Source organism: Pyrgilauda ruficollis, unplaced genomic scaffold, assembly GCF_017590135.1.
Source record: "Pyrgilauda ruficollis isolate IOZ18807 unplaced genomic scaffold, ASM1759013v1 scaffold3, whole genome shotgun sequence".
In the NCBI taxonomy this organism is placed as follows: domain Eukaryota; kingdom Metazoa; phylum Chordata; class Aves; order Passeriformes; family Passeridae; genus Pyrgilauda; species Pyrgilauda ruficollis.
Window position 1 is genome coordinate 14,406,049 of NW_024524377.1, and position 27,816 is coordinate 14,433,864.

The window sequence follows — 27,816 nt, forward strand, 5'->3', positions numbered from 1 at the left end:
TGGATTACAGTGGTTTGTAATTTTTTTATGTCTACAAATTGAACCGGCTCATGCCTTTTTTGTCATGCTTCTTGTGTCATGAAAATATCAACAACAACAATTTTCAGAAAGAATTGATGAAGAGATCTAAATTCAGTACATTTCAGTAACAATTCACAACAGCAACATTCCAGCAATTTGTACTTAGAATTTATCTTAAAAGAAAACCCCAAACTATTCAAACAATTTATAGGTTAAGCATCACAATTTTACGGGGATCACTAGAAGGGAAGCCTATTGTATGATTTGTATCTGGATTCCTCATTTATCTATTACCAATCACATCAGTAGTTAGGGACGGAGCAAATAAAGAATACTTGCACAAAATTAAACCTGCATATCTGGGTGTGTTGGGCAGAAAGGTGTACAAGTTTTCCCCGGAAACAAAATAAAAGTGAACATATATCACTGAATTTCCAGAGTGCAACACAGGACTATTAATTCCACTGAAATAATGATTTGTGTAGCTGACGTGATCTTGACATGAATGTACAGCAAGTGGATGTATCAGATCTAATGAGATAATCACAACAGTTGTGAAACTGGACAGGGAACAGTGCAATACTTGGGCATTTCTCATGTATCATTTCAGGCCTATTTTGGTAAGTAAATAGGACCTCATCATTCTGTAGCATCTTAAAGCAACATGAGTTAGATCCAGAAAATATTTACCAGAAGATGTATTTTATTTCTATTTTACCTTTTAATATTTATTTTAATACTTATTTTACTAATGTTTGAGAGAATGCCTTAGAAAATTAATCCAGTCATATTATTGAAGTAAAAAGACTTTTGGCCCACATTTTGAAATACCACATGCTCTCACTTACTTTAAAAAGCTAAGTCACTGTTGAAAAACAAGTAACATTCAAATAAGATGGTAGCTTCCTCTTAAAAAGAAAAAAAAAAATCAGTGAAGAATATTTTGTATAAATTATTTTCTATAAACTATTTTTGAGCAAAGTCCCAGTTTATGAATTAACATGACAAATTAAATACGCTCTGGCTGTAGTAAATACAAATTTATCATGGAAGCAGTGACATCCCCTGATCTGCACCAGGACTGTTGACACCAGTACACAGAGGGAGTAGCTGCAAATGCATGCCATTATTAGAAGAAAATACTGTGCTGCCAGTGACAAGAAGGTAGATTTATATTAGCAAACATTAAAATTTTATTAAGGCAGAATTCTTTACAGCCACAAGACATGCTGTGTAGCATGATATTCTTACAGTCTAAAAGGAGATGTGATAGTTGCAACTGAAAGTGAACTCTAACAGCTTTTGGAGTTTTTCCCTCTCCATTAGCTGGGCATAAGCCCATTCAAGCTAATATGGGTGATGGTACTGATAGCAACAAAAATTTCACCAAAGCCCACAGGGAAAAGTCTCCACCAGTGGACACAGCTTTGACTTTACTGATGTGCAGCAGCCATGTGCTTTATGTCTGGCATTTCCTTTTGCTATGATTCTTGCACACCTAAGTACCAGCCACTGTCTAAACCCAGGGTGTCCCCAGAGGGAGCTTCTTCACACCTGCAGGCACAAAGCTGTGTACCAGCAAATGGTGAACTCCTCTCTTGGTCTACCCCGTGGCTATTCATCAATTTTTACACCTAGACCACCAAGATATTCACTTGACTTTGCAAGCCAGGACCTTTCTTTGGCTTCACAGAATATAAAAAAAAAAAAAAAAAGCCATCTAATTCAAAAAGAAAGAACTCATTAGATACTAAAGGAACTTTTTTGTATTAAAAATATGAGGGAAAGGTACCGGCAACAGCTGGCAATATAACATGATTACATCTGACAGAAAGGCCTAATTCAAAGGACAGTAATTTGAGAAAATATACTTCAAAGGTAATAAAGTCCCCATACATTCACTTCTTGATTGGGCTGCTTGAGGAGCACTTTCTAACGCTGTTAGCAAACATGCCACGGGATTGCTAATGAAATTTTTTATCTACTTCTCCCACAAGAGTCCACGCACTACTCCTAAATTCTGATTTTTTAAAGCAATAATACTGGCATGTCAGTGTCCTCCAGCTGAGTATTTGTCCAGATAAATGAGAAGCCTTTTTTTGAAAACTGAAAGTTATTCACCACTGAGGGATTGAGGGTCTTGACAACACAAAATTATTATTTTTCCTCTTATTATCAGCTTTAGTATAGAGTAGAATATAATTATTCTATCACAACTGTAATAAACTGCAATTTCAGACAGCAGTGTGAGTAATTTTTGGTCAATGAGCAGTAAAAACAGTTCAGTGAAAGTGAAAAGAATGTATAGGTTAAACACCTTAATTTCAAGTCTGCAAATAACACAAAAACCTGTTTTCATCTCTGATGAGTGAGTGTTGCGATTATCTGAAATTGCACAGGATTAGTACTATTCCAACAGAATGCAAAGGTCAAGAGGTGTTGATTAAGAAAAAGGATTTTTGAAAGAAAATATTATCTATTTGAAACAAATGCAGGCTCCTGCACCTGGAGAGAAATAACCCCAGCACAGGCTGGGAGCCAGCCTGCTGGGAAGGACTCTGTGGAGAAGGACCTGGGGATCCTGGTGGACAGGAAGGTGTCCCTGAGGCAGCAGTGCCCTTGTGGCCAAGAAGGCCAACAGAATCCTGGCGTGCTTTGGGAAGAGCATTGCCAGCAGGACAGAGGAGCTGATCCTGAGGTGAGGCACATCTGGAGTGCTGTGTCCTCTTCTGGGCTTATCAGGAGAAGAGAGACATGGAGCTCCTGGAGCAGGTCCAGCAGAGGACTATGAAGATAATTAAAGGACTGGAGCATCTCTCTTATGAGGAACAGCTGGGGGACCTTCCAAAAGAGACAGCTGAGAGGGGACTTCATCAATGTCTGTCCATGTCTGAAGAGAGGGTGACAAAAGGTTGGCCCAGGCCCTGCTCAGTGGTACCAATCAACAGGACAAAAGGCAAAGGGCAGAAACTGATGCACAGGAAGTTCCACCTGAACATGAGGAAGAACTTTACTGTGCAGTGACTGAGCACTGGAACAGGTTGCCCAGAGAGATTGCGGAGTGTCCCTCACTGGAGATATTGCAGAACTGTCTGGATACAATCCTGTGCCATGTGCTCTGGGATGGCCTCACTTAAACAGGGAGGTTGGACCAAATGACCTACTCTGGTCCCTTCCAAACTGACCCATTCTGTGATTCTGTGATTTATGTTTAAAACTTCTTTGTAAGCTTTGAATTGTTCTCTTCTGGATGTGGAAGAATATTTTTTATATACCATTCAATTAATGTCCAATGTCATTAAGTGCACCCAATCTCATTAATTGTTGTACAATTAAGTCAACAATTTACATTACTTACTGTACATTTAAATTAATATCCTACTTTACCTTCCATTTTTACATACATCCATTAATATGAAATTTTTCATTAAAAATGTTCTTTCAGGTACATAAAAATAAACAACTTAATAGGAACTGAGGGTGGCCAGTTAATGAAAAACTGAAAAAATAACATTAGTTGCACGCAATACAAGAACTATTATGATGTATACGGTTGCAAAACTATCCAAAATAATATATCATTAAATAAAAAATTAAAGATAACTAGAAAAAATATAAAATAATACTGGTGATTCTGGAAATTCCTAGTGTTATATATAATGTGAAACACAAGTATTTCTGGGACTAATGACATGCTGAACTGCAGTTACAATTCAGATTATCCACTTTCAAAGTCTAGCAACTGCCTTGTTGCTGTGGCTCTCCTTTATTCCTTCAGTAATTTGTGTTTGCATTTCATGGGTTACTATACCAAAGCAAGGACAAGTATATGGATGCTTATTAGTCACAGAAATAAGAGTACCCAAACCAATCAGAATTAATTTTGCAATATGTTAAATAACTATTAGTCCATACTTGCAACTCCCAAATTCAGGTACATGTTCACGTGCCTGAACTGAGTTCAGGTTTTGCTACACCCTCACCATTATTTTGTATATATAATTTACTCCTTAAGCTGTACAGGTGAAAATGCAGTCATGCCCCTTGATGCACTCAACCACCATGGGATTGAATTACACGTCAATGTTCTCTCCTCCTGTTTATGTTGTAAGTTCCAAGAATGACTATCATATGAGTGCAATGGAGGTCTTTTTAGCAGTATGCTGACATGAAAGAAAAGTTCAGCTATGTTGTTTAATTGTGTATACACCAGTGCTAGGCAACTCTCCAAACCTTACTGTAAACATTGTTTAAGGTTCATCCAGATCAGCACGATAATGAAGCTTGTGCTTTTTAGGCTTAGCTTTTAATGACAGTTACTTTTCTTTATAGTTTTGTATTTACCTCTTCTGAAGCACAGTTAGAGGCATCATACCAGGCTGACCTTTTTCTTTTACAGATGGATAGGTTGTCCTCTAAAGCCCTTGTCTAATATTCTGTTTACATCATGTTGTTTTCCTGGATGGAGAACTGATCTATTGTCTTTTGTTAGTTTGTCTGGAGAATATATTCATCACTGTCTGACAAATGGAAATACTAGATTAGTAAGGACAAAAGTGCATATTCAACAAACATGGTGTTGAAGACTTTAATGGAGTCAAAAATACTTAAAAGTTCCACAAAAGGTATGGTTACTCTGAAAATGTCATTCATGTTCTAACAAGTATGTATGCACATAATAATGTAAAACTGGCACCATTAGCTCTAATGTATAATCATTATGAAGTTATTTTTGTTAATGTAAAGACATCTTCAACTACAAAAATATATATCTGAGACCTAAAATACAGGACATGTGCTTCTTCAGTGGCGAGTTGTTCGAAGTGCAGACTGAGTGTGTGTAGGCAGACAATTATGAGACAAAGAACACTGCATTCCTAAACTTCAGTTTAATTTAAAAAGAAAGTTCATTTATTGCTGAAAGAACACAATTTACAGTGTTCCAAGTTTCTATTATATAAGTGCTGCTGCATTTTATTTTTTGTAAATGGCTTTTATTTTGCAAAGTAACAGAAAAATTAGTATAGTATTTATCCAGCCCCAACGATATATTTCTAAAAACTTACAGAAAGTACAGCACATCACGATTTTAATCTATGTGCTTGTCGGAATCTAAGCAATTCAGAGCTCTGGTAAAGACAGGCAAAATACTTCAGACTTGATCTGCAAAGGTCAGATAGAACTTCAGATTTTTAATCATGTGAATAGTCTTAACTACATTAATAACTTCCAAATGCTGTTTTCACAATTAAGCATTTCATGAATTGTGATGCAGAGGTTGTTAAAACTGACAGAAATAAAGTATTAGCAAAAAATACCATCTCTGTTGCAGCTGAGATGTATATATAGGTCTTCTGACAATGAGATTAATGTGTTGCATTGCTCTTTATCAGGTGTGTGATGAGCGTGACATTATCTCTGAACATGGGAGATTTCCCTAATAGCACCCATTAGTCACAGGATATTGAACTCACAGAATGCAACAAAGTTTTTTAAAAAGTAATAGGCTACCTTAAACCCAACGATTATCACACAAAACACTTTGACTATCCCTTTTGCTTATTCCTAAGGGCACTTTGTGCCCTGGGTTTCCCTGAGGCATGAAAGGCCCCTGAGCCCTCACACTGTGCAGCGGATGCCCAGCCTGTGTGCAGGGCTGCCAGCCTGCTCCAAGGGGACAACGAGGAAGGAACAATGAACTGCATCAAGTGCCAAGTACCTTCCAGAGAGGTACACCTTCCAGAGACAACGTGCCACACCTTCCAGAGACAACCCACCTGGGCTCACAGGAACAGAACATCAAACAAAAGAACAAATATAAGAAAATCTGCTTTTCCTTTACTCTGCATTTCATTTCAAATAAACATCCTCTTCTACTGCTTTCTGAAGGTTTGGCTGGATCCTCAGCAATTTTCTTTGCTCAAAGGCAACAGAGAAGGGTCTCTCCAACTATGAGAGCTGTTTAGCCAAAATCATGATCATCACCTTCCCTGGCACAACAACACTCTAGGAAGGCAGGAGTATTGTGGGAAGAAAACAAGATAGAAGGGGTCCCTCACCCCTCATTAAACCTGCCCAGTATGGGGCTTCAGCTTGTACTGGGAATGGATTCAGGAAGAGTGAGGAGAGTTGACACTACAGAAAGAGCATCCGCTAGAGGATGAAACAGCTCCCTTGTACCTGCAAGGGTCTGGGTCACTGTGAGAATGAAAAGCCAGTAAATTATTGCACATCTTAGATGCAACAAAGTTCACCAATTTATTTTTTGCTCTTGGTAACTTTTTTTTTTTTCACAAAAGACCACTGACAGTGCCTTAGTGAATACTTCTGTGCAGATGCTAATAAGATTTTAGGGATATTTGCTCCTTCCTTGCTGAAACAAGTTGGTATGTTTGGAAATTAATTGCCTAAAATCAGAAATTCCAAACTTAATTGGAATGAAAAAAGAAAAGAAGAATGTAAAAAGAAATTAAAGTAGATACTTCAAGAGTCAAACATAAAACTCTAATAAATTAACTCAAGGAATAAATATTTTTTTTTCTTAAAGAATTATTAATACAATCCAATAAAGACCAAGAAATACAAACATACATATTTAAATGCTTCATGTATTTATGCTCTGATGCATCTCTGGAAAAAGAAAACATAGATTGTTTACCCAGCATAATGCTCTCTTTAACTAGAAAAATATTTAATTTCAAGTATTCCTAATGTGTAACTTGATTCTCAGTTCTTAGCTGCATATCAGTCATGGGATACATTCCATAGTTATGAAGTATTACCTTGAGAGATTTCATGCTTCCAAGCACACGGCCAATTTCTGCCCTGGGATGCAAATGTACAATTCTCTTTGAAGTCTGTAAGAGTCACAAAAGTAGAACATGCTGCACACTGCAACTGAGTTTTTTCTGCATTTAATGTCCAATTCTACTCGGCATTACTTATTTAACTCCATTCCCCTCCAATTTTAATTGGAGGGCTACAACTGAGCAGAGTTGGTCTCTCAAGCCAACACTTACTGTAATTAAATTAAATATACATCTACGTACGCATCATAGTAAATGTGGCTTTTATAAAGCTAAGCAACTTCACATTCATTCCTCTGCACAACATAACTTTTTACTTCTAAAATTCCTGGTATTTAATTAAATGTGTTAACATAATTATGATACATTCATGTAATTACTTGTGTTTTGCACTACTGCACAACCTAGAAACCTTTCAATTTAAAATTAAATCCAAGATACCTGTGTCATTTCAGTACTTATAATTCTCAAGAAAAGAGACATTAAAAAGAACACAGAGAAATCTCATCTGTGTTCTGCCAAATGCTCTGCAGCCCAGTCCCAAATACTGCAGGCAGGCAAAATGCTCACTTAGTGAAGTGAATAGATATTCATTGTGCATTTATTTACTTCTGCTATTACTGGATTTAGTAATATAATTAAAACTATTAAAATCATTAATTAGAAGACAATATAGTTAATAGAGTTTTAGGTGACACAAGTTTAGCTTAATTAAGTCTTGTCTACATTTGGAAAATTACCAGAACTAGTCTGAAATAACCCTGGATAGGGATGTTAGATACACGTATATCTATATGGGAACTTAATATGCTCAATAATTCCAGAAAAGCATTTCCTTATAAATTCCATTATGTTTTTAAGTGCAGACAAGCTCTAAATCTTGTTAGCATCAATATTCTGCATCATTGACAGCTTTTACTCTCTAACACTCCAGTGTGTTTACTTCAGTATCATCAAACCTTTATGGCTTCATCCTGGAAAGAAGCAGGAACAGAAACCTCATGCATCCATTAACAGATTTAAATTTAACATCTACAAGTAATGCTGTGACAAGGCAATCACCTTGCAGAAGAAGAATTCCTTTTCTTGTTTAGCTGGCTTTGAAAGTAGATTAAGGTATTTTGGACAATGGCACTCTTTTTTTCAAGAAGAAAGCTCTGTCCCCTTGAAACTATTTGGGGATAAATTTTGCAGAATGCATAACAAATCTTTATACCTGGCTTTCCACCAGTGCCCGCTGCACTAAGGCAGCAGTCACCACTCAGGGATCCCTGCTGTCAGAGGCAGAAGGAAGCAGATGCCAAATGTTATTTTCTCAGGGGATGACTGCACACAAGAGAGATGCAGGATGAAACTGTATGCTGCAAAACTCTAAGATTTTATCATTTTTGAATGTTAACATCCCCAGTATAACCTGTGAAAAAAAAAAAAAAAAAAAAAACCCAAAACCAAAACCAACATCCAAAAGAAAGAAAAGCAAAAGCTACAGAAAAGAGACAATAAACCTGAACAAAATAAAAAGGATTTTTTCTTGTTTGGATGTAGTTATAGCTTCAGGACAGCATACTCAAAGTGCAAAATCACTCTGCATTATTTGCAACTCCTCCATAAAACCAAAGCCCTTTTGTGAGCTGTGTTGCTCCACAAGGGTAGACTGTGACATAAAACAAAAACTCTGTGTGCCACTCCTTTGGAGTATCATGATCTCCACCATAACACACATTCATTCTGGCCACTTCACATAAAATGACCAGAAATACACAGATCATTCTATTTCAGCTATAGAAACTACAAATGTTATTCTGCAGTGATGACTTGAGCACTTCTAACCTGCTCTGGGTCCCACTTTTTCCTCCAAGTGATCTTAATTTAAACACAAAGCCCACCTCTCTGCTCACCAAAGCAGGCTAGAATCTTATTTCTAATCCAAACAGGGGAACTCCTCAGCTGTAGTGATGGACTTTAGCCTTGAGCTGACTGACACATGACCAGAGCAGGGTGTTTGGACACATAAGGGTTCTGGCATAGTACAAACAGTACAAATGAGCAATGAAACTTTAATGTAAGAAAGCATGTCTCTCTATTCATGAAGTCTAAAGACAAAATAATATGTTACTGTAAGTTCTAAGTTTCACTCTGACTGATAAATTGCATAATTTCAACTGAGCTCTATTCCCCATGCATACTCTTCTGATCTTTTATATTGAGATGAGAGCCTTCTGGATTTCTTTTCTGTTTAGTCACTTCTGCTAGGAGCAGTGATATTCTATCTGCTAAGTGGATACTAACTCCATTTAGTCTTTGCTATACTGTATATTTTCTGGGATTCAGATTCATGCCATGGCTATCAGGATAAGAGAATTTATGAACATATAAAATATCAAAAAGAATTACAACACCACCACGTCGCTTAAGAGAGTGTTCAGGAAGTCTTTGCATTTACTCTAGTTTCAGTGTAATAAATAAGAAAACAAATGTATAAACTACAAGAAGCAAAAAGAAACACCAGACCTTTCAGTTCTGAGAAGTTTACCTCTGTAACTTTATATCCAGTATAACAACAGCACTGCAGCAGATAAGGGGCAAAGATAACAGTCACATTTGCCCCAGGAGCACCTTTTGTCCTCTCACAATCTGTATAAAACAAGGCCTTACCCAGAGGTCTTGTCTGTCTCTTCCCCAAAATCATCCTTTGTTTTTGTAAAAGTAACCTTTTATTCTTGTTGAACTTCAGCAGTCCCCAAACAGAGGTCTTGCAGAATACTGCCTTCAATCTCCTTTTGTTGGAGATGCAACTCCCCATGGATGGCCTGGCAGCTGGGGGTGTCTTCTTGTGCCATGCTCTGGCAAACATGCCACAGCCTCTCCACTGAATTTGGCTTCTGCCCTTTCTCTGCTCTTTTCACTTATTATTTTCCCTTATCTGTTCCCTGCAGCAATTGTCCTCTTTCAAAATTAGTTTTCCTTACATTTTCCCTCCATTTGGCTTCATACTTTTCAGTTACCTTTTCCTCTTTTCCCATCTCAAACAACAACACAAGGCTCAAGAGACTGGTCTAGAGCCAGCTTTTCAGTGCCTATTTAAGCCACTTCCAGAGACAAGCTCAGTGCTGGGGGCAGAGAAATCAAACTGGAACCGTCCCATGGAACCACCACTCTCAAGACCAGGTGCTCTGGGCCTCAATGTGGCAGCAAGGACTAACAGTGAGTAGCTCTAAAGGTCACTTCCATGAGGCCAACACTAAATAAAACTACAGAACCCAGACTACTTCTCTGCTGTTAGCTCAGTGACATTGCAAGACATGATTTCCTTTCCTCTTTTCCAGATGTTATTCCTGTAAGTATAAATTTTCAAAAGATTCTCACTAAAACTGTGAAACATTTGTCACTCCCAGACACAGCTCTCAGCCTTCTGCCCCCAGAAATCCCAGCTCAGTCTCCCAACATCCTCCAATAATTAGGCAAGCCAGAATTGCTCAAATTTGTGCAAAACCCTTGGTATTTGTGAGCCTTCGTTCCTCTGTCTCCAAGAAATACAGAGGTTCCTGAACTCTGCTTTAAAGCTACAGGCTCTCTGGTACGATCTGGAGATTTTCCAGATAATTTAAACTGAAAAATGAGGGGCTGCAATAAAATAAATATTCAATTTAAGATTATGTTTATTATTTCTTGACATAAAAGGAAGATTCTGATGCATGATTTTTCTGCAAGGACTAGATTTTAGGGACATTTAAATTAAAGAACACAGGGAGCTCAGTATCAGTGTCAAGAGAAGGACTAAGGTCCTAATTTATGAAAAAATCACAGACTAGTGCCCATTTTACACATGAATGCCTTCCTTACACAGACAGCAACCCAGAGTATTTTATAAATAATGCATGCACATCCATACTTCACTAGTTGCCCGATATCTAAATTACTTGAAGCACTGGCTGTCCTGCAGAGGAGGCACCACACTTTCAAAGATCAAAGAAAAACAGTAACTAGTCAATCAAGGAAATTGAACCAACTATAAATATTTTTTAGCAACTGGTAGGTAAATCTAAGTTAGTCTACATATCCAACACATTTTAAAAATGCGTGTATACAACCACCACCAGAGCACTGGGATGTGCAGCATCCTCCCTGGATGACAACAGCAGCACAGTTTCCATCAATAGGAGGACAGAACACATTTTGGAAGACAGCAATCAGATAAACTCCTACTTTTAAAAGGTGTGCCACAGAAATGCCACGAGTTCTGGTGTTCGGCGTATACACGTTTCTAAACTTCATATAAATATCAGTAAAAGAGAGCCATTTAAACTAACCTTGACAGAGCTGACTAGAGTGTAAGTAAGCATGGAAAATGACCCATTATACTTCATATGAATAAAAAAAGGTATCTATTATTCATTTAATCATTATTCAATTATTCATCTGACACAGAATTCCACTTTCAATTTTAAAAGAAGGAAAGGGGCAACAAATATAAAATATGCCTCTTCTGGAGGCAACACGGCAAAGTAAACTTTTGTCATTCTCTTTCATTTTTACTGTAGTATTTTGCTATTTCTCCCAGAAAGTAGCATAGCTACTCAGCATGTAAGTATCACATGCTTGGTAACACTTCTCCCTGATCCCAGGCCCTCAATTAAATAAAATTCCAAGAATAGCATCTAAAATTCCTAAGACCAAAGACAACCTCAATACACAAATGTATCTTCATTTTTTTCCCAGTTCTATATTTTTTGAAAAATCTGCAATTTTTTTTTATATTTGAATAGCCCACTCACCATCAAGGCAAACACTCTAGGACAAAGAAAAAAATAAAGAAGTATTCAACTGGCAACTTCTTTTCTGTTATAGTGACTTGCAGTGATAATGCTGCTATCTTTGACTTTCTGGCAATGAAAGTCATCTTAGGGCCAACTTAATCCAGTGTTGGGTCCCTAAATTTATATTCTGGCACCTAACAAGAAACCTTATTTTCAGAATTAATGGACAACTATGAGCAGTGTAGTTAGCAGAGTAAAAATGAACTGACATTTGGTGAGTTTTACATGTTTTTCTCATCACCAATCTGGTTGACAACCATAGCTGTGATTTTATTTTTTTAAGATCTAGTAAAAGCAGCATCTTTAAGATTAACTCCAGGATTTGGGAACATGTGAGTTCCTATTATTATACCTGCCATTGAAAATCCCTAGAAAATCTGGGGGAAGAGCATATAAAAGACACTGGAGAGAAGTGCTAATAAAAGCAGAGCAAGCTAAAGAAGTTGGGTGGGTGGCTTTGGAAGCCTTTCACATATCCATAGCTCCGGCAGCTGATGAACTTACTGTAATTTGGAAGAAAAGTCATGTGAAATACAGCAGAACTGTTAGTGAAAAGCAATAGGGACATGTCAATTCTTCCAATTTTTCCTACTAAAAAGAATACTGCCTTCCTCAGTATTCTGCTGTACCTCTGTATAATGTCTGCTTGGAAAGAGACAAGATTTGGGGGTTAATTATTGTTTTATTTAACTTTTAATCCATGCTCCAGACAAAAACTTATCAACACATTCAGATTTGATGCAGGAACAAGAAATGTCAACCTAAAAAAGTGGTTTGGTATAAGAATGTATACAAGTCTGTCACAATTTACAGCATAATTTTGTAGCACTATAATCTTCTGCCAGGAGAAAAATAAATAGACAAACCTAAACCCCCAAATTTTAAGCAGCTTAAACAAGATATTTGCTAAAATGGGATAAGGGAATTTGCACGATTTATGATTATTGAAATGTCATTTGCATATTTGTATAATGCATGTTCTGTTAAACAGAAAAAGGGATTTCCTTCTACACCTTTCCTTTCCAAATTCCATAGCACAGCTTACAAGGATGGAGCATGAAAGGAACAGTAACAGTTTATTTAGAGCCTCTTATGCTGATGGATGGCTACCAGGGCCAGCCTTACAGAATCACACACTAGTTTGGGAAGGACAGCTGGAGGTCATACAGTCCAACTTCCCTCTAAGAGCTGGTTGCTCAGCACCTTGTCCAGTTGAGTTTTCTACTATCTCCAAGAGATTCCAGAACCTCTATCAGTACCTTCAGGTCACACTTACAGTGAAAAAAAAAATCATATCTAATTACAATTTCCTTATGTCCTAACTTGTGTCCACTGTGTTGCACCCTATTGTCTATTCCCCTCTGTGATAAAACTACCAGCTCTGTAGACAAGGAGAGGGTAGTGAATGTCATGCCTGGACCAAGTGGAGCACTACCAGTTGCTATACTGGGACTGTTGTGTTTAATATTTTTACCTCAGAGAAGTGCAAAGTTCTGCATGTGTAAAGGAAGAGTCCCTTGAAATTATGTCAGCCGAGAAGTGACTGGCTGAGGAGCAGCTCTGCTGGAACAGACCTGGGGGCTGTGGCACACAGCCAGCCAAGCATAAGCCAGCAGCATGCTCTGCTGTTCCTGCTGGGCTGCATTCAGAAAGGGAGGTGACTACCCCCATTTGAAAGGCTCCATTCAGAATCCCAAGTGCAGTTCTGAGCCCACAGTAAACAGCACTGATAAGCCAGAGCGAGTTCAGTGCAGGACTGTCAAGACAGCTGGGGGCTGGATCACCTATTTTGTGAAAAACTGAAGGAGATGGGCTTGTTCAGGCTGGAGAAATGGAGGCTTTGGTGAGAGTTAATAGCAGCTTCCCTTTCAGAGAATGGAAATTTATGAGGAGGTTATCAAGGAGAAGGGGCCAGATTCTTACAGTGGTCCATGGTGTGAGGATAAGTCAATGAGCCTAAGTTGAAAAAAGAGAGGTTCAGACTGCAAATAAGGAAAAAAAAATCACTACAAGAATAACTAGCATTGAAACAGGTTGTGCTAAGAGGCTGTGCATCTCCATCCTTGGAGACTTTCTAGAACAGACCAAATAATGCTCTAAGCAACCTGGTCTGATCTTCTAGATAAACCTGATTTTAGCAGAAGGCTGATTTAGAGAGCTCCTGGTATCCTGTGATCCTATCCCCATGCATCTCCAAGAAGTGTGTCTCCACTTTTTCAATGCATTCTTATTTGATACATTTAGACAGCAATTAGATCTCCCCTTAGCCTTCTCTTCTTAAAATAGCCTGCTCTTCTAAATACAGCCATTTGTCGGACCTGGGCATAAAACAGGGAAATACCCATATTCATCAGAGAAAGGAAAAAAACCTCACCCAAATACAGATGTGGAAAGAGTAGAGAACAACCTAAATAGAAACACTGTGAATACAGTCCAGTAAAAGGCCTGAGCAGTGAAAATAGTGAATTGGAGAAAGAAATTTGGGACTGAGAACAAAGAAACTGCTCCTATGTTCCAAGTTTCCTGTCTCTGGGGAAACTGGAGTTTGACTACTCTGTCATTTATTCAAACACATCACAGAAACTACTACATCTAGCCCTTTTTCCAGCTACCTGGGACAATAATAATCCAAGCTTTTAGACAACTGACTGGGTCAAAGGAAGTAAGAGGCACTCTGGAGTCTTTGGCCCTGATAGGAGCCATGTTTCCCCCTCCGAGACGTCCCCGTGTATTCTCACTTTCATAAGCAATAGTCAAAAGCAAAAGGTCACTAATCAGGAAAGCTATCAAGAGGAAACCAGAGGGTCACTAACACTATTCACAAAATTCAAAGTTTGTATCATAAACCCTTCTTTAATGTTTTTTCTAGGAGACAGAATGTTTTAGCTAGTACTTTTCCAAATGAGTCACTAACACCCTTGTCTTAATTCTGCAGCTGCTGCTAATTTGAAGTGCCAGCCTTCTCCCCTCTTTCCCCAGAATGAAATAAAATATCAATGTTGCACTGTGCTGAAAATGGAAAGTTAGATGTAACACTATGCTACAAGGCCTCTGGAAGTTTCATTTACATTTGATTCTTTCTTTCCTCCCAGGCCTATACCTAACTTAAGCCCCCTCAGCAAACTATTTCACACTTACCTCCACAATCATTGGTCCTAAGAATGAAAGACAGACTCAAAAGGTTTTTTAACACTTAGTGCACCAACATCTAACACAATTTAAAAAAACAAAAAAGATGATAAAATCACAGAAAAAAAATGTTAACAGTTATCTGCATTTATGTGTAATCAGCAAATTTACGTGTAATCAGCAGCCCTGTTGGCCAAGGCCCCAGAAAGCCTTTTATCCAGAAGAGCTCCACAGCCCCACTGCATGAGACAAAAGTGAGACCCAAGGGGGTGGACTTCTTTTGGAGACAACTTCACCCATAGCCATGCAAATCTCAAACTTCTTAAGTATCTCATTAGTTGCTCCAACTGTAAAAAGGTGCTGCAGCCGGGAGTTTGGGCTTAGTTTTCAGCCAGACTGGTTTCTTGATTCAGCTCACTGACCAATCATACAAATGCTAGGGCCAGCACAGGGGGAAGAATGGGTTGCTGGGAGCAATGGGGGAAGACAAGACTGCTCTTTTTGGCTGCTGTGCATAGTTACGTAAAATTAAAGTGATTATGTAGCTATGGCCTGAGGGATAGAAGAGGTCACAGATACTACCACAGCCTATAAACTGCTGTGGAAATTGTGTCAGTGTGTGTTGCCAAGAGACAAGCACAGGAATTCACTTCTTAACCTGTTGTAAAACCCACGAAGTGAAGCCTGTTCACTCTACCTTTCTAGAAAACCTCAATACTTCCCTCTCAATGCACAAGAATCACACCAAACATTTTGTCTTACTTTTTGTATCAGTAAGCTCTGTATCTACCTGGAATGATTCTGAAGCATTTCTCACAGGCCTTACATGAGATTTCAAAAGCTTAGCTTAAATATATTTTGAAATGTTTTCATCAAGTTGGAGCAGCTGAGACTAAATGTGCTCTTACAATCTCAGACTATGAACAAGAACATAGTGCTCCAAAAGCTACCATGGAACAAGTGAGCCCTGTATCTGCTTATACCTACCCATGTCCAAGCTCCTTGACTTCCTCAATTCTAAGATAACATAATTCAGCTTAGAACTTACTAAAATAACATTTCAACGCAGATCTTGGTATTTTCAGCTAGGAAAGACTAGGAAGATGCATGAAGTCAGAAAATAATTATCATCTGTTTAACCACAGTAGATATGACCTGAATCTGTTTTGTGTCTGTTTTGACTGAAGTGAATTAAATTCAAATAGAACAGATTTTTATCAACATGCTTTTCCAACATTTTTCACTTTTTAGCAAAGCAGGAGTTTTTCCAGCAGAAATAGTTGTGAATACTACTTTGCACAGGCCACAAAGTCTACACAATTGAACAAAAAACAAGTATATAATTTTAGCTATATCTGAGCATACATCTTCAAGGGACTATTTATCAAACCAAAAGCATAACTTAATGAAAAACAACTTATTTTTAAAGCCATTGTTAATTGCTCTTGATTATGGAAGACTGAAACTGAAATACGTAACTGTACCAAGATATACTTTCCCATTTATTACTACACCTTTGCTGAAACTTCTTTACTACTACCACAATCACATTTCTTTCATTAGGAGCACTAACGGTGTTAGTAGCCTCAATTACCTGAGTGATGCATCTACTATCAACATTAATTGCTCAAGCCTTGCTACTTTGACTTCAAAGTAGATGAAAAATTGTGTCCATGCCTTTTTTTGATGTATATACTAAAAAAAATATATATTTCTTAAAGGTATTGTTTTACAGAAAAATGCTTACTACATTGTATTATTCTTCGTAGGAAAACATGAATAATTTTGCCTACCTTTTCGTCGTTCTTTCAACACTGAGTGGAAGCTCAGAAATTTATTAAGGAAATTTCATCCTTGAGACTGAGACCTAGAGACTTATGCTCTAACTAGAAGCAAAGTACTTAGAAGTATATAGCATGCTCAATCCTGGTTTAAAAGTAATGAGGAAAAAAAAACCTACTATCATTATGAAGAGCACCAGCTGAGTTTTGAAAAAAAACATACTTTAAAGAACTGTTTTATTCAAAGAAAATTAGCTTCTCCCCACACAAACTTATTGCACACCTTTCATGACTGCCTTGGGATCCTGTGTTGAGGGTAAAGCTAGAAAATACACCAGCACAAATCAGACATTGTGTAATTCTGGCTTCTTACAGCTGTTGCCTACCTACCGGTTATAAACTTCACATTCACAAACCTGGTGCCTGGAGGGGGTTAACAATCAAAATACAAAAGGAAAACAGCACTGAATAAATGTCTCAAGACTATTTCAAGTCACATATAGGTTTATCACTTTTCTGTTGAAGTCAGTCCCATAAGACCATCAGACTCAGGATCTGCTCATATGTCTGCAGTAAAGTTACTACAGAATCACAAAGAGGGACCAAGATTTTGCTGACATTTGTTAAATGACGCAAATCACACAGTATCAAATTAAGCCCCAAGCATGGGGTACTCTAGGCATGAGTTTAGTCTCAAACTTCTGGAAACTACAAAGCTAATAAGAACCTGCAATCTCCACCATTGATTCAGTGAAGAAAATATTTTTAACTTTGTCATTTGCAAATTCAGTCTGTACATACATATATATATATATATACATATACACACACACATATATATATACCATCCCTCTCTATAAGGAGGTTGGATTCAGGAAGGAAAGTTGCGGCTTTTTAAAAACTCTTTTTAATAGAGTCCCTAGGAGAAAAACACAAAATTAACACACCTTATGGATGCCATTGCTGCTTTTCCTTGATTCCAGCCCTGATTACACAGTCTCTTAAGTTGCACTCCCTAAATTTTGCTCCTCTGAAGTGAAGATTATGACCATCAGGGCATTGCAAATCACCTCCAAATTAAGCATGATCAGCATAACCCAACAATAAATCAAGGTTCTAGTACAGGTTGCTTATCTGAAATGGAAGGTAAAACTCCTGTTGCCTTCAATGAAGCCAGTCTTCCAGATGATGGTGGTGTGAAGTGTTTATACAGTTCATGTTTCTTTATCAGAGTTGTTTAGAGAGTTACAATGATGTACACGAAAACACATGATATGAACACTTTGCTCATTTCATGAACCCATTTCTAGAGAGGCTTTTGCATACATAAGCATTATTCCAGCAAGAGTTTCTACAAATACCTCATGAAGGGCATATTTCTAGTTCATCACAGACTACCTGAACCAAACTTTAGAAGTTCAAAGGAGCTATAACTGGGACTGAGAGATTCCCCTCACAAAACAAGCTGGCTAGAACAATTACGTAGAACAGTCATTGTGACTAGTGATGAAAAGTCACTGGTCTGATATATAGGTGTAAACAGACGTTCTCAGTTTTGGACTGGGATGTTTGAAAGAAGAGAAAATGCTTTTTCTAGATAATACTCTTCATGTCTCTCTATTTTCCATCCTCTGAAATAATTCTATAGAGTCAGAGGGATTATCTTTCCACCAAAATGCTCAAGATTTTCCTAAAATTGGTAGATTTTTACAATTCTTTCCCTTCCACAGTATAGTACATTTTTGGAAGGAATTCTCTACATAGTTGCACAATAAACCTCCAGCCTGTCTGGAATGGGAGAGAACACATTAAAGAAGCTGAGGAGGATAATGGGATCAGGTAACTGTGTGGAGACAAAAAGCTTGCCTGCAACTAACCTGTGCTTTTACTTCAGTGAATTTCAAAGCTCAGTCAAGAACCACAGAGATCACAACTAGGGACAAAGAATACAATTTCCAGAACACAATATGTGCAAATTACTTCTGTCCAACCTTATAAACATGCATACTCTGCTTTACTGTAAACTTGTCTTTTACTATGTACAGATTTTGCAGTCTTAGTGCATATGGAATAAACCTAAATAAACTGATTAGAATTAGTAATCATTGATACTGATGAAAATCAGCTCACAAGCTACTGGAACTTTTTAAAGGGTTCAGACCTGTGCTTGGTCTGAATGCAGTGCCAAGGTACACATTAGCAGCAAACAATTAGCAGGTCCTACTTCTTCTGCTTTAGAAACTGAAGGTTCTACATTGGTCTATTAATTTCATATACTAAACTGCAGCTTACCCAGTGTCTGCTAATAAGACAATTTCATGTCTACTTGGTTTAATACTGTTAACTGATTTCCTTCTCACTCTGCCATCAACAGGCTTGGATAAAAATTAAGTGTTCCCATTTTAAAGTTTGCTCTCATCAACCTGAGAACAAGGTTTTGACATGGCAGAATTGGCCTGCTCACTACAGTTTATATCAATCTACAGTCCTGCCTACAAACCCACACAACTTCTAGAAATATTGGTTCTTCTCAGAGCTGCCACATCAGCAGTTTTGCACCTACCAAATGATAAAGTTCAAAACCCACTTGAAGATAATTTAGCAAGATTCACAAGACTTCATTAGTTCTAGGGTTTGTTACCTAATACCATACAAAATGACTAGAATTCAAGTATCACACAGGTATTATCTACGACTACTAAATGCTTACACTTTAGATAAGCCATGCTATCTATAGAAAATGTTGCCATCTTCCACAAATCCTCTCTTACACAAAGAGCTTTCGTTTAAGATACAGAAGCCTGCTAGTGGAATTACTCATATTGTCACATTACTCTCCCAAGGAATACCAGTAATACAGGTAGTTATCCAATTTAGTTGTAAACTGTTGTGTGCATTGTGACCCTGAATTCCATCTGATATGGGAAAACAAAACATAGACTCACTTTTATTTCTTACTTGACCAAAGCAAACAGATTGTGGCCTAAGCACGTCTCTACACATTTGTATTTGTTTATGTGTACTCTGTCTTGTTAAATATTAAAATACTCTGCCTGGCACAGCCAGGTTTTATTCCTGGACAGATAGGCCTTTAAGCACTGGTAGAACACATGTATCTTAATGAAAATAATTTTCCAAAACATTGAACTAAAAAAGCTCTCAATTATAAGAAAAGCTTCAAGTATGGAAATTAGATTCAACTGAGTTGAAATTTGAAAAGCAATGTTACAGAAATATGGCTAAAGAAAGCACGTAAACCATTAGAAACATCCCTTGAGCTTGGAAAGTATTTTTTGATGCTCTCTGACAAGCCATACAATGCTGCAATACAGGAACAGTCCTAAAACATACACTCATTAGAAGACACAAAATTTACCAGGTATGTCAAGCATATCATTCCAGAGTAAAAACTGTCCTAAAAATGAAGCTTTTACCAGCGTCAACTTAAAGCCATTTCAAACTGTTTTCATTGTCATAATGATATTTCATTTTAAAAGTCTTCTTCCAATGTTAATTTTGCTCTTTTCATTTAAGTCCATGGTTTCACTAATCTCTTTTGATGCTGAGCTCCCTAAGACTAGAGGGAGGGAGGTGCTGAATCACAGCAAATGTTTATATTTCCTCACAGAATATATCACTGAACCAGCTTGAATACTTCATGAATAAGACTGTGAAAATCATAACAGTCAAATACAAAACCTGTTTTTTTTAAATCTGTAACATATTAATATCAATTAAAACAGTTGACCACATCAACATTTTAACCCAAAGAGCCATTAGGAATATATGCAATTTACCTAAAGAGTATTTTTGAGCGCTTCACAGAAAAATTCATCTTCAAGAAATTCCTGTCACCTCCTAGTTATTGATTTGCAGATTATTAGTCAGCAGATTTTTCATCATTATTTAAAAAAGGATAAGATGAGAAGCAGAACTTCTGGTTCAGGAGATTTCCCTCCAGTATAATCACCTACTATTACCCATCGTTCACCCAGCAAAAGCAATTCACTTCTATTATCATTTGCGTTTAACAGAACCCAAAGATTTCTCCAGAATTACTGACAGAGTGGACAGTGAGCTGTTTTAGGGCCCAAAGAACAGAACAGCTAAAAACTATGAATTAAATGAATATTTCTACGTCCAGAGGGGATCCACAGTGGGAAGATTGCTTATGTTACTGGATTCTACATACTTGAGTACCAAAACCTACAGTCACTGGTCTCTGTATCTATACCAAGAAGACATCAATTTTTCTTTTATTTATTTTATAAAATAAAGATCTCTGAAAACAGGAAACTTTCACTGGATCTCAGATATTTCATTTCATGTGTGTAGGTCAAATGGCTCTGTGTTCTCTCTGCTGAAACAGAGCAATGTAATTTCAGGCTGTATAATTTTATAGCAAAGACTGCAAGGCAGTTTGAAGATGTCATTGACTGTAACACAAATCAATATTAAATTATCTGTTCAGGAAACATTTTCAAAAGATGGTCCATCCTGTTTTCTCATAGGATCATGGATTTCTTGGATCATTCTTTAATAACTTCTATAAGCTATCAGAGTTTATCTCCCTCTTCAATTATTTACAGGTCAAAACAGTCAAGTGATACTGCTTTATATATATTCTATGTTATGTACTTGGTTTGTAACTTACAATTGCCACACAAAACCATGAGGGTAAAAGTTCCTGAATAAAGACATTTGTTTCATTTGAGAATGTACATATTGTCTTACAGCTAAGTGATGCAAAAGGCTGTCCTTTAGGCATTCCACATTTCTTTAAAATAATGCATTAAATATATGCATACACATATATATATTAAATATATATGTAAACAGTTACTGCAGTGATTACTCTGCAGCTAAACCTTTAAATGGCTACAGTCTGTCCATCTTTAGCCTGATGTCAATTACACATTTAACAGATTAGTCATTTCAAATCATCTAAAGACCTTTGTCACATTTCTATCAATTTCTGTATCTATGAAAGCACATTTCAAAGCCTCCTCATTGCTGCCTTGTAAAATGTCTCATGATTGTCAAATGGAATTTATTTTTCAGCCAAGCAGTCTAAAATACATTTCACAATACCATAACACAAACACAATAAAAAGAAGAGCCTATCAAGTGTACAGATAAAGGGAAGGGAATTCTTTCCTGTCATTGCCAAAGAGGCAAGACAGTTCAATATCAAAAAAAAAAAATTTTTAAAAAAAAATCATAAGCAAACCCACACCACGGTAATAACCTCTAAAAAAGTTCACACATGGAAGCCTCATATGGGTCTGTTTTGATTTGTGAGGAGTGTCACTGGTGGTTGGAAAGGCTTATGCTAAATGTTCCAGACAGCTGATGCAACCACCTCTGCATCTGCCAGTTTGCAGCATGATGCTTCTAGAGCAGTGGGGCTGGCTGCCCTTAAAGACTTGAAGGAGAAAGGGAAAAAGGTGGAGATCCTCCACCGCAAGAACTATTAACGTCAATATCCCCGCAAACAGCAGCTACCCGTGTACAACATTAATCATCACGACCTGGACCCTTAATGCGTTTTTTAATCCAGTTTGAAAACTGTGAGGTGGCAGCTCACAAAGGTCCGACTCCACAGACAATGAGTATCCACCCGAATCCGACAGCTTCCCCAATGCCCGTAATTAATTCCCAATTTAATTGGAATTACGGCCATCCCCACCGCAGCAGTAAGCACGCCCTGCCACCCCTGGGGATGTCACAGCACCCCCGCCGCGGCCGAGGCACGGCCATGGCAGCCCCGGCCGGCCGAACTTCGGCTCCTCTGCCCGCGTTCCAGGGGCTGCGCTGGGCGAAGGCAGCGGGAGCGCGGCCCGCAGCGTTCCGCTCTGCAGCGGGGTGGCCGAGGACGTGGTTGGGAAGGAGGAGACACGCCGAGAGCCCTGGGGAAGAGGAGGGACCGACAGCGGGAGGGGAAAGGCGAGAGGGGAGTCAGGTCGGAGACGGCACGGTCGGGAGCGAGGAGAAGCGGTGGAAGCCCGGCGGGGGCTCCCGGGGCGGCGGCGGGCGGCAGGAAGGGGCTGCCGGCTCTTTCCTGTCTCCGTCCCCCGGTGCAACCTGACCGCCTCCCCCGGGCCGTGCCCCAGCCGCGGAGCTCCCGCCCGGCTCGGCCCTGTCCGGCCGCCCGGAGCGGGGCCAGCCCCAGACCCGCCGCGCCACCCGGCGTGCCGGACCCTACCTTCGCCTGCAGATACTGGGGGTAGTAGTAGGTGGTGTACTGGGGGTACATCTGCTGTTTCCACACTTTGCCCATGAAGCTGGAAATGTAGCCTGCAGTGCAGGGATGGGGGGGTACTTTGGGGGGCTCCAGCCGCCTCTCCGTGTCTTTCTCCCCTCCTGCCTCTTCCTTTCCGGCGGCGGCGGCTGCTGCTGCTGCTCCTCGGCCGAGCTTGGACCTTCCTCCACCCAAAAGCCACAGCGGAGCGGAGCGGGGGCAGGCACTCTCGCTCTCTGCCCGGGAGTTCCTGCCAAGTCCCCGCCCGGCCGGGCCGAGCAGCAGCGGCATTGGCCCCGCGGCGGGGCAGCCCCCGGGGCGGGGGCGGCGAGCGGCGGCGGTCGGCCCGAGGGCCGCTCCAGCGCCGGGGAAAGCTGCGGTGCCCGGCGGGAGCGGAGCGGAGGCTTTCCAGTTCTGGAGGAGAGGAGGAGGAGGGCTGCAGTGGCCGTATCGCGCCCGACTCGGCTCTGACCTAATTAGCCTGGTTGTGCTTTGTTATCGCCTTCCCTCTTTTGTGCATCCCGCAGCTGAGCAGTGGTGCAGGGCACAAGCTGGAGGGGAAAACTGGATACAATTTTGGAAAACCAAATTTGGCTTCAATTCTGCCTGACGGTACAGGGTGCATTTATCTGCCAGAGCAGAAGAGACTGCAGTGCTAAAATCAGTTTACAGAGCAGTAACCACAAAGCCAGACCAAATTCTCTGTCTGGCCCATTGCACATTCTTAAATTTGCACTTCAGCCAGTGGTGCTGAGTTCTCCAACAGGAAACATTCCTGTTATAGACAGTAATAGCTATATTTTTTCACTCGAATATTTTCTCTGAGAAAGCTGATTTCCTGAACGTTAGAAGTAGGGACCAGCTGCATACTATGCTCTACTGTTGTGTGTAAAAAACTCAGTCCAGTCGGTTTACTTCTGACAAATCCATCTCTTTTCAACCAAAAGATAAGCTGATCCTCAGAGCATTAAGCAGATGCCATTTCTTTGTCACACTAATCACAATCATTTTTGTATTGCGGCACTGTTTGATTAATAAAACATGTATATAAGGCCCACCAAAACTCCTGGTTTTATTAACCTCAGCCAAACTAAATGTGATAATAGCGGAAAGAATTAAAAACCTGAAGGATGTACAGGCATCCCAGGGTGATAGCAAAGACAGCCTTTGTGCAGCCATGAATCCCTGGTGCAGGCTGAGCAATGAGAGGTAACTGCAGATAGTCTTCCAAATTCCAGCTGAGCAGAGGACAATTACACAAATGACATTGCAGCGCTCCTTGCCAGCTATTAAGATCACTTTAAAAGTTTGGAGTTTTTTCTTTCCAGGAAAGAGAATTGTACACACTTTGCAGTCTACGCAGATTAAAGGACTAGTGGCATCTTTAGGAGAAGGCATTTTCTTCAGAAAAGGCATGGGAGCTTTTGAGTTTTCCTTAGGTTTGGGGGTTTGTTTGTATTGTTTTGGGGTGGTTTTTTGTTTGTCAGCACACGGCTAGAATGACTATGAAAACAAGTAGAAGCACAAAAAACATAGGAGCTGGTAATATCTTCTTGTGAGAGGGACAAAGATTAAAGCTAGGGGAAAGCTGAACAGAACAGAAATATCAGGTATTTGAGGGGGTTAAGAATGTGCATCTGGAGAACTGAAATGGCCATGGCTAAAATCAGCTGTCTTCTGTTTACTGGCATTTATGCAGTGGAAAAAGCATACAGGCAGCAATTATCTCCAAAGAATGCCAGGTAATATGGCTCCAGGGTAGTGCGTTGTCAGAGGACGGCAGAAATTAAGCTTCAGAACTTCATGGGGAAATATGTTACTACAGCCCAGATACGTGAGGATACTGTTGTAGACTGCTTTGAGAACTGCCAAATTGTGGTCTGAAGTTCTTGGTTGAACTACAAAGAATGTGGTGCTGGCCTCTCATAAGCTGACAGGTTACCGGTGCTAGTACGCTTAGTTTCCTTTAAGGAAAAAAAAAAAAAAAAAAAAAAAAAAAAAAAAAAAAAAAACCAAACAAGGAAAAAGACGAAATCAAGACTGATGGATGCACTTTGTGGGGATTTTCATGAGGAGAAAGAAAGAATGAGATCTGAAAGAAAACCTTATACTGAAGACATCTGGAAATTAAGAGTGTTTTCCTAGAATCCATTTTCATGTAAACAGCAACTGTGGTTGTCAAAAGTACATTGTGCAATCCTGAATGAGGAGAGAAGCATCCAGGAAAAAAAAAACCAAAAAAACAAAAAAACAGAAAAAAAAAAAACAAAAAAAAAAACCTTCAGGAAATGAGGAGAAGGGAAATGCAGCCTATATCATTCCAGCATTTACAACTGCAACAGTCTCCAGCTTAATTGTGAAAAGTTATAGGTAATGGCTGATGGCTGCCAGCAAGAGAAGCAGCAATGCACTCTGCCACAACAGCTCCTGGAAGTGATGAAAGAACAAATCTGGCTAAGAGAGTATTTGATTTCAACCACAACAGCTAAAGCTGATCTCTAAGTTCTTTCCCAGTCTCTCCTTGCAAAGACTTAGAACTTTCTCAAACAAAGCCTTTTGCTCTAAAGATTAATCTCATCCCCAAAGATGTGTCACTGTTAATATAATGATGAAACCAGTTTAGTTCCATTTGCAACCAGAATATTTTCTAATTAAAGATCTTCTTCCATTGGAATATCTGTGAAGCTGACATTAAAGAAGTTCAAAATTCATAGTTTAATATTTACCATTGAATTTAAAAAATAAGCCTGCAACTTAATACTGCAAACTTTACAGTGTAGTGATCCCAGTGGTGATCACTGAAAGTTTGAAAATAATACTCAGTTTTTATTAAAAAAAGGTTAGAAGATATAATTATTTTATTGGAATCATTTACATGAGCTTCAGTTACAGCATTTTAATTTTTTTTTTTTAAATTATAGTTAAGGTGTTTACTGAATTAATGAATTAAGAATTCTTGGGTCAAAAAAAATTAAATTCAGCATCACACAAGGCAATCTCTGCTTCTGTCTTTTTAATATGTTGATTATTCAGCCAACTTAGTAATATGAATGCAAGTTGTGCAATATAGACAGGATATCATTGCAAATGAAACTTTAAACCAAATTACTAATTTCTTAACTTTTCACACTAATGGAAATGTTTGGATTTAAATACTTATTTTATGTTAATTGCAATGGCACATAAAAATTTTTAAATTGAAATAGTTTATGCTGGCTGGTGGTACCAACTCCTGTCATCATGACTAAATACTCAAAAGGTTTAAAATGCTTCCCTCATTTATGCACCACATTAAGAAGGAAGATAAACACTGAGGTGTGTTCTGGAAGCAAGTAGATACACAAAAGAGTAAAAAGCTGACTTCCTACAACATGTTAAGGAAAACAGTACTCCATAATTTTGTCTATGGCCAGAGTTCACTGAGTATTAATGAAACAATATTAAATTCTATTAAATTCTAGGTGTTTTTCCTTTACATTACTACTTTATCACGGATATTCTCTAACTGCTCAGGAGTGATTAAAATATGATGAAAACACAGTTGGGTTCTTGCTGCAAATGTCTGAGAAGAGCTGTATGTGCTGCCATTCAGAGGAGTTTTAGGGCAACTCAGTTGAACCCAATCACTGGTTATGCACTGACTCCAATAGTGTTGTAAGAGAAATCCCATTCACGCTGTACAGATTAACTTAAACATCAGGAGTTCTACCCTAGGGCAGGAAAAGTCAAATGCAATGCAGAATAGGAGGCAAATGTATTTAAACCATCTCACTTCAGGAACCGAGGGGACTGCTGTCCTCTGCACCATCAGTGGTCTTTGCCTTGGTTGGGCTGCAAGAGACAGACACGTTTGTGCTGAAATAGCTATTACTATGCCACAGTCAGGGATATTTGAACAAGACCTTTTTTTCTAGTTAAGATCTCGCTTGAGTTTTGGGAGATCTTTCTTCGAAACCAGAAGTACCACAGCATGTGGGTGAGAGGGTGAGCAAGTCGCTAAATTACCCTGTGCCTTACTTCTGTTTGCAAACTGTGTCAAACATTCACCCCATTCTTTGCCTGCACAGGGCACCGCAATCACTCGCTAAGAATCTGCCGAGTTCGATTCACATGAAAGGACTAAAACAAATGGAAGCAGCGGCAGTGCATCAGTTGTGAATGCAGAGAAGCCAGGTACTGCATCCTAGTTCACATACAAATGTTAACAAACCAAGAATCCATTTTACATCCTCAGACAGCACGTTAGGGCTACAGAAATGCAGTGGGGTTTAAGCTGTCCACCAAAACTTCTTGCCTTCAACACACACTGTTCCAATTACTTGCAAAACCTCCTTGTTGTAATGCCACCCTTAGCCCCATCGCAGGGCCTTGACTGCTTTGCAACACAAATGAAAGACTCTTCAATTTAGGTCGCACTAGGCCACACTCAAGCACAAAGGCTAAATAAACAGCCATTGTTCATGGGCCACCAAGATGAAAAGCACTTGATTGTTGTCATCAGTTAAATCAGCTCTCTAGCTTTAGTGGCTATTAACCCTTTCAGCAAATTCTTAAATATTTATTTCAACGGAGTGACTACAATTCTGTACTTTTACAGTAGCTGTCCTGGTGTAAGAGCATTTCCCTGGAACACTGCTGAATGTAGCGTGCCCTTGTTTATCCTTACAGCTGAGCCATGCACTGCACTGGCTCAGCTGCTCCTGACAGCTGCAGGCACCGTAATTCACTTCTGAAAATCTATACAGCAGGGCTATACAGCATTCTAAGATTGTGCAAGTGAAGTATTTAACTGGCACTAAAATGCAGGCATTTAGCATATTCTGCATTTGAACCTCCCCTTTCATGGTTTCATGTGCACCAGGCAATGCTTCCACTATTGTCAATGGACGCCCACAAAAGATGCCTCCAGACTGCACATGAAAACAGGTTGTGTTTGCAGCTAAACGTATCACCATGAATTTGGGTGATAACCTTTTCCTCACGTTTAGATAGGTCTGAGAGTATCCTTTCCCATGTAAGTG

At 39.1% G+C, this 27,816-nt stretch overlaps 1 protein-coding gene across 2 annotated transcripts in view; it reads right to left on the minus strand.

Annotated features, from left to right (window-relative positions):
• The window catches only part of RBMS1 (RNA binding motif single stranded interacting protein 1), a 142,488-nt gene extending 119,413 nt beyond the window's left edge, over positions 1-23,075 (minus strand). For both annotated transcript variants that reach the window (XM_041472958.1, XM_041472957.1), the window contains exon 1: positions 22,760-23,075. In XM_041472958.1, coding sequence (XP_041328892.1) covers positions 22,760-22,834 — 75 coding nt within the window. In that variant the 5' untranslated portion in view covers positions 22,835-23,075. The remainder of the gene's footprint in view (positions 1-22,759) is intronic.
• Positions 23,076-27,816: the final 4,741 nt, after the last annotated feature.